The 8,431-nt window shown below is 38.4% G+C and overlaps 1 protein-coding gene across 1 annotated transcript; it reads right to left on the reverse strand.

Moving 5' to 3' along the window:
* Window positions 1–2,647: 2,647 nt before the first annotated feature.
* LOC118033590 (protein SMAX1-LIKE 4) lies at window positions 2,648–7,137 on the reverse strand. Its single transcript, XM_035038603.2, has 3 exons — window positions 5,531–7,137; window positions 4,488–4,680; window positions 2,648–4,346 (listed from the first exon to the last, which is right to left on the reverse strand). Exons 1-3 carry the CDS (start codon window positions 6,787–6,789, stop codon window positions 2,760–2,762), a joined length of 3,039 nt encoding a protein of 1,012 aa, XP_034894494.1. The 5' UTR covers window positions 6,790–7,137; the 3' UTR covers window positions 2,648–2,759.
* Window positions 7,138–8,431: the final 1,294 nt, after the last annotated feature.

The following is an 8,431-nucleotide window of genomic DNA, read 5'->3' on the forward strand; positions in this document are numbered from 1 at the left end:
AACCAATGCTTTCCTATTCATTCTTTGTTTTTAGAGGACCACCGATTTGATTTTCCAGAAATAATTATGGCCGTGGAGTTCGGGTTTACATCCCTTTTTTTCAGCTCTCTCTCTCCCCTTTCACTTTCTGGGATGGCTTTTGGCGGGGTTCCATTCTTTTGCTGATCTATATGTGGCCATGTATTATTTTCAAGTCCCTGTCAGCATTCCTGGTCTTGAACATTAAAGGGTGAATCACTCTCACCGTCCAGGTAAAGCTGTCTTCTTGTGATTGCTGTGTGCATGTGGTGACGATTCGCATTAATGGACAATTTTCAACGACCTAGTATTTTGTTACTTGGTGTTCTTTACACAAACTAATGTGCCTCTATATTGAGTGGGCCCAGGGTTTCATGCCTTGTATGATAGAAATTGACATGCTTAAATCATTGAAGAATGCTGATTTCACCGAAACTCCCCCCCGAAATCACCTCTCGGAACTCCCATCCATTGAATGGGCGGCTCCTGCAGGTAGATCTCACAAATCACTTTGTGGTGGGTTCTTGAGATGGTGGTTTCAGTAAGAATCTTGGGGCAAAATTAGCATTAGGCATCTCTGGATTTCAAGCGTTTTGATTGAAGAAAACGCCGAAGCTTCACTGAGAATCTGTATCGAACTTTTGAGGTTGGAGCTACAAATTAGAAATCCTTCAGATCTATAAACGAGCTCAGAAATGGTTTTCCACAGGATTAGGAGGGTCTTAGAGGGAACATATTTCTTTAGCAAAATCATCATGAATTGACGGTGTTTAAAGCATGCCAACAATTTAAATTCAAAGATTCTCGTCCATTTGTTTCCCCTTGGTCTCTTGTTTTTTTGACAGGCGTAATAAGCATTTCTGCTTATTTAGCAAATGCATTTTCCCAGTTGGGACCTCGGATTCTTGAATATTCAGAATTTAGCATTCCAAATATCACAATTTCTGTTCAAATTCGGTCTCAAGGGAAGGAAATCCTAGTTCCATGAGGCTTGGGCGGAAGGAACGGTGGTTGATTCATTCGGAGCCGGAGGAAAGTTTGTTTCCTAGTCATTTACCGGGGCGGGAAAGACCCCTAAATGGCTTCGTCATTTACACCCAACTGGAGAAATACCTGTGCAGAACTTCCTGCATCCATTACCAACCCCCTTTTTATTTTTATTATTATGGTGGAAGGTGGACAAGCAAAGATAAAGACACCACCAATCAAGTCTCATGAAGTACTGTAATGGAGGATGTTAAAAATCGAAAAACTTGTCTAAATGCAATGGCAAGGACCTAGTGTCCATCATCACTCCCCAATCCTTCTTTAATTAATACGCTAGGACACTTGATAGCTTTTCTAAAGCAGTGCTCATCTGAATTTTAAAATGCACAGTAACAAAAAAGCATATAAAGATGAAATTATTGTATGTTCTATCATGGGAAGGCAGACCCCACTTCCGCCGTTCGATGCAATTATACCTTCGCTTATTATTACGGGTCCTTTAGGTCAAAATAATGATGCTACTTAGCTTAAAGAAAATAAATTTCTTGAGCAGAAAGTGTTGTGTTTGGCTTGTAGTGGAGGGGGGGGCTTCTTTTTGTGTGAAGCCAATCGTGTTTGAGAATGAAATATTTGATTACATGGAAGGATTGTTCATTATTGTTTCAGTCAAAAGAGTGGATGAATTGGAAATTAAAAACAATCATAATTAGGATAACATCTTTAATTACGAAGACTTTCTCAAGAAGTGAGTGAGTGAGTGAGTTCCACATCTTCCATGCTAAAAACCTCCCACTTTATGCTTAATCTTACACTATGAGATGTATGTAGTAAGCTGTTTAGGTTCTCAAGGTGTCAATCTCTCATCATTGCTCAGGCAATATGGTCTCTCCTTTTCCTTTCTTTTGCTTCATTATTATCTCATTATGATTAATTAAGTTTGTAATGAGGAATGGATCATTGCATGGCGTTTTATATGGAGCAATAACTGTTGGGTGCTGAGAATACAGCTCAAGTTGAATGTCTCTACTGCATGATAAGCTTGTATTAAGAGAATTAATTAAATGTTAATGTAGTCTAGTGCACTCTCCTACAAAAATTAACTAGAGGGCAGGATTCGGGTTGATGGTATTGTGCCTTCATTAGTAACTACAACAGAACAGAAAAAAAAAACCTGTCTTGCAAGAAGATTTAATAGAATGTCAAGTGCCATAGTGACTTGCTCCCAAGAACTGGTTCAAAGATTTCTCATTGGAGGAATCCTACTCTTTGCCTCTGTTGGCCCAGCAAAAGTATGGAAGAGCTCATCTAAATCCTAACCTTAGCCTTTAAAATCTTCAGTTTTATACTAGTCTGTTGATGCATATAATACAGGTAACATTTGCTAGGGTGGAGGAGTTGTGTCAGGGAGAGAGTATCCTTTCAAACCAGCTTGAAGTTTGAATTGTGAGAAATGTTTTAGAGATAAAGTAACCCATGTTAAATGCCATAAATCAGCCACAGTTTTGCGTATCCAGGGACTCTGGTGAAAAACGCAACCCTGGACTCAAACATCCCTGCACAATGACATGGTTGCTGTCAAGCTATGGAACTCAGATGATGGTAATGAAATGAATCTCGAAGATGTAGCAGGAAAGGCAGAAGGGGAAAAAAAAAGAAACAGAACACATCCTATTATGAAAATTAGCAGTTACACAGGGACATTGTGATCCAATGTCATTTGGTGATGGATTTTACAGAAGAGACTAGCTAGCCAGTCAGTCCGTGAAAGAAACCTGGATTTTCTTAGGGAGACATGTACCCATGAAACCATCCTCAAAAACTCTATCACTTGTAAACCCAAAACAAAGCCTAACACCTATACCTTCTTCTTTACCTCCCAATTTAACTGTTTTCAGGCTTGTTTGAAAGATGTCTTTTAGCCATTTCTCAAACTGACTATTCACAAAAGTACCTGACCCTTCTAATACCTCCCCTAATACCCTCTCTTCAATGCTAAAGTATACCCCGTTTTGATCCCCAAAAACCTCATCAAAATTTCTCTTGATCTTGGACGACAAAACCCCTGTCATTTCTCTATCACGACCTTGATTTCGATCGAATACAAAACGGTTCTTGATCATATCAAGAATCCCTTTTGGACTAAGGTGATCGGATGAGGTCTCACGAGTCAGATCACTTGAAATGGGGCTGAATTCCCCCGGTGTTCCCTTGCTTTCATCGTCTTCATCGGCCTTCAGGTTGAGATCGAGGGTGTTGAAACTTGACTGTCTTGAGAAGTTTTTCTTCTTGTTTCCATTTTCATCAGAAAACCAATATGCATTTTCCTTTTCATTGACTCTTGGAGAATTAGCCTTGCTTGAAATCTCCCACTCAGCTTTTCTCTTGTGGTCATTGTTGGGTGTTCCAAAACTAGCAGTTCTTGTTTCATTCACCTTCAGTGTCATCTTGATAACAGAATCATTCATCTTCCTGTCTTCATAGTCGGTGGAGTCACCCTTGGACAAGATAAATATTACTTGGCTGCCATTTCCCTCTCTTTTAATACTTGATTCTCCAAATCTTTCAGTTTCAAATCCATCAGCAAGGAATTTCAAGAACTGTATATCAGCCAAATCTACATCTTCCACAAAAACTGCAAGTTTTTCTTGGTTTCTTAAGGTTCTTGCAAGCATTTCAGAATATGAGGTCACCTCATTATCTCTTTTCCTCATGTTCAAGTGTAGCAACAAATCAGCAGAGCCTAATACAGACTCCGAAATTGCAAGTGCCAATCTTCTTTTTCCAAGAGTGTCATTCCCTTGAATCAGTAACCAAGTGTCTTTTTCAGCTGACCTGGATTCAACCAAAGCATCCACTATTGAAGGAATAATTTCAGACTGCCAAGGGACATTCTGTTTCAGTAGTTTGCACAAATGATCACTTCTCCCTTTTTCCAGTTTGCCTATATCAGAGAACAAAGAATTACCAAGAGCAAGGGTGATCTTTACTTCCTTGCCTTCAGAATTCTTTAGAGAATCCAAGTTTGGTTCCTCTGGTTCATTCTTTTGAAAATCATTAACAAAGTTGAACTCAATATGGCATGATTGCTGTCTTCTAAATTTAGGCACATTACTGGAGCTGTAGTTAGGTTTCAAAGCTGAATCGGCAAAGGAGATTGAATTTGAATCCGGGAAGAAGCTGTTTTGGCTTGGCCACCAAGGATATGATGAAGCAAATGAGTAGTTTTTTCCAAGCATGCTTTGATTGTTGAATAAAGTAGAATTCAAATTGCTTTGCCTTCCTTGGTGGTGTAGGCTGTGGCACAATCTGTTCCATTTTCTCCTCAACTCAACCAATTCATCCTGAAAATTTAACTAAAGGTTTTAAATAGATCATCCAGTTGATACATCCAATATATATATATATATATATATATATATATATATATATTCTGTTTTTAAAAAAAAATGTTGTTGAAACAAAAATCCCTCATCTCATATTACCTTTTGATTGGATTTGGTGCCTTGAGGTTGAAGCCAAGGAAGTAAATGTTTCTGCTGTCCTGATTTAAGTAATTGAACTTCTTTCTCGTAATTAGAGGTGCATTCTTGACAACAAGTGAATTTATCCTGTTCCTCCTTGCCATTATTAATGAATGGCTTTGTTTCCAGCACATGAGATGGGTTATTGGAGATGCTGCCAATGGCAAGTTCGTTATACAAAATTCGTATTAGTAAACACAGATAATCAAGGTCAGGGAGGGTAGACGCAAAGTGGACAATAAAAATGCAGAGCAGTATACTACTACTATCTTGTCTAGGGCCAATAAAAAATTAAAACATTCACCTAATAGTAATGTTTCAAGGTTGTTGGAGTGTCAAAGTTTTAGTTCTCCCTCCCCCAATCTGTGTGTGTATTTGTGTGTGGTTGTGTTTTGAACTGAGCATTATGAAAATATAGTGGCAAAAATGGAGTCAGTAATATAAGAATTAAAAAGACAACAGAAAATAGACATGTCAGAAAAGGAAAAGGTTGATTAGAAAATGGAGGTCCAGAGTAGACTCTATCAAGTATCGACTAAGTCTTTGTTCAAAATGGATGATTCCTACCTATTTATTCTTTCAAAGAAATAAATACTGATCAAATTTGAAGTCACTGATCATCAAAAAAGTAAAACAAATGCATCCTTGAAAACCCTTCATTTTTACTTTTTCCCTTTTTTTTTTCTTCTTCTAATGATTCTGCTATAGGAAAAATCTGCAATGTGCAGTTGCTGCATGTATCCTGACAAAACAAAGTAACTTAAGGACAATGATTCATATCTGTGATCTGTCTCACCACCAAACCATACTTTTCACAGTGGTTTTGGCCTCATTCAGACCATAAAGGCATGCACAGCAAGAAAAGTACAAAAACAAATAAAGCTTCAAGAAATTGATGACAATCAATGGGAAATTCATGCATTTCTCCATCCAGATATAATAACAGGTATCAGACATGAATTAAACAAAATAATAACAACAACAGCAATAAAGCAGGAGGCTACCTGGATGCATGGAGGCTCAAACCAAGTCCACCTGAAGGAACCGAGACAGCTTGAAGTGCCCATTGAATCTCAATAGATGGTCGTCTCATCTGGCACTTCATGTATGTTTGATAACTTGCAGTGGCCATTAACCATACTTTTGTGTTTGAGCTACTATATTCAGAGAGTAGCCTGCCAATTTCTGTGACTAAATGATCTACTGGACTATAACCAGATACCTCTCCATTACCGACAGTTTCTTCAACAGCCCATTTCAGGTCCCCTGTATAGATAATGGCCCCACTTTCACCTAGCGAATCCACTTTTCTTTTCAGTTCTGAGAGATTCATTTTAACATCTTCCTTCTTCATGAACCTCAAAGAAACTGGTGCAAAATGGAACTCAATAATCCGAGTTTGCTTCAATTCCATTGGAACCTCTCCTCTCTCTAACCTTCCCATAAACTCTGCAACAAGACCTTCAGTTACAGGTACACAGTCACCAACTATCACAACATTCTTTCTCAATAAAACCTCCAAAACCAGCTTGATATCTTCCTTCACAGAACCAGAATCTGTGAAATAGTTGCTCGAAACTTTCTTCTGTGGTGAAAGAAGAACTGGGTTTTTCTCGGAAGTGTAATTCAAGAAATGGGTTTGCCAAAAGGTAGTTGGGTTAATGACCTCTTTTTGAGTTTCAGTAGCAGAAGGGGAACAAGGTGAAGAGAAAACCCCACCAGAAGTACTATAACACTGAAACACAGAAGAAGCCGAAGAGTCCTCTATATTGTTTTTGACGGAAGTGCTAGAGAACCCAGCCTCTCTCATAACCCTACTAACACTAGGGTCATCTAAGATGGATAATATAAGCTGTTCAAGCTCAACCTTAATAGTCAAAAGAGGCTGCTGCTGCTGCTGCTGCTGCTCTATGCAACCCCTTCTTTGATGTGCTTGAGCTCTTTTAAGGGCAGCAATCAAAGCATTGGACAAAGATGGCTGGCCATGAAGTAAGGGAACAGGAGTTGTTGGAAGTCTGTTTAGTGCAACATTAAAGCAAAGCTCAAGAGCTCTGCATTGAAGAGGATGTGAAGTTTGATGAGGCTGTGATTTGAGACAAGCCCTTCTCAAAAGACTAGTTCTTGAGCTCAGCAAGGTTGCAGCTACATGCAAAGGAGTGACCTGAGCATGGCCTCTCCTCCTTGCCAAGCTAAGAGAGTGCTTCAAAGCTGAAGCAGCCTCTGCTGTGAGGGTCTGCTGGACCGTACAAGCTCCTGAGCGCATAACTTGGCTAAAACCCACCCCCCACACCACCCCCTTTGAAAGAAACCTATGTATTGTCAGAACTAAACTTCTCTCTGTACTTGTTTTTTCTTATGTTTTTCTCTCCCCCTTACACCACCCCCAGTACCTCTCTTTCTTGCAAATCCTAATGCTTTGAGCTTGAAAAAAAAGCTAGCTAATTTCCTCTCTTGTGCTTAGAGCTAGAGGAGACAAAAATAGAACTACCAGCTCGGTTTTGGAGGCTTGAACTGAAAATGGATAGTGAGATGTTTTGAAAGGAGAGCTTAGAGATCTTAGTAGAGCAAGTCTCGACCGCTCCACCTTCTTTATACTCCTTGTTGATTGCTGATCTTTTTATTTATTTTTAAATACAGTATGGCAGCTTTTTCTTTTTTTTCTCTTCTTATTTCCACTTATCCATTACTTTGTTTCACTGTCCTGAGTTTACAGTTAACAGGACTACGGCTCCATCTTTTTATCACCTCCCTCTCTCAATGGTACTCTAATAGGTCACTTGATTTATTTATGTTTTGGTGATAATTATGATTTAAAAAAAAAGAAAAAAAAGAGCAGGGTTACCTTTAACAATCATATTCTTTTTGTTGGGACTTGCAAGTATCAAAACCATACTGTAATTAAGATCTTAATGGCATGCCAATTGCCATGCATGATAGACTCATAGACTCATATTATATTTACGAGTTATACTAAATTTTCTCCCTATCTAGGTGATCTTAATGGCATGCCATGCATGATAGACTCATAGACTCGTTTTATATTTACGAGTTATACTAAATTTTCTCCCTATCTAGGTGATCAAAAGCTGCAAAAGGAAGATATCAATCCAAATCGTACTGCTTAATTTGTTTACCCTCTTCAAGAAAAACTTATGTGGATGCATTTAATATTAATACACAGGATAAGATTACAAGAGCCAAGACAATATGATGGCTTCGCCAGTAGCAAAATCTTTTGAAGGATAGCATTTTCGGTGCTAAGTGTTGTGCATGTTTTTAGTGAGGGAATACTAATCAATTAACACCACCGATAGGAAAGTCGAATACTTTCTGCTGTGTTATTTCTATGCAAATTAATTAAATGGTATTTCTTGAGAAAAAAGGGGTCAATAAACAGTACCCACAAGTCAGAAATTTGTGCATAGGTAGAGAGATAACTCCCCTTTCGTTTTTCCACACATCCTCTTTGAATGGACAGACAAACCAGCAGAAATTAAAAAAAAGTAGTAAAGAGAAAAGGTGGATCAAAAGAAGGCCAGACAGTGATGAGAGATAAAAAGGAAAGTTGGAATTTATTTATTTTTCTTTTTCATGTTTATCATTTGTTGCTTCTGTATAAATATTAGCTATAAGTTTTCATTGAAAGATAAAAGGGTAAAAAAAAGGTGTCCCTCTCCCTCTCTCTCTTCACGCCAATCCTCGTAGAGAGACAGCATTTTATTCCCAAAGTACTCAAAAAGCAGCCCTCTGTCTGCGATCCTATATAGCATTATTGGTTCTTTTTCAGCTCTCTGTTTCTCTAACCTGCAATGGCATTTTGTCTTAATCCCATCTCATCTCCAACAAACCACTTGAGAAAACCCTTTTATATGTTTACTAAACAAAAAAAAAAAAGGAGGTAAAAA

Source organism: Populus alba, chromosome 6 (genome assembly GCF_005239225.2).
Source record: "Populus alba chromosome 6, ASM523922v2, whole genome shotgun sequence".
Taxonomy (NCBI): Eukaryota; Viridiplantae; Streptophyta; class Magnoliopsida; order Malpighiales; family Salicaceae; genus Populus; species Populus alba.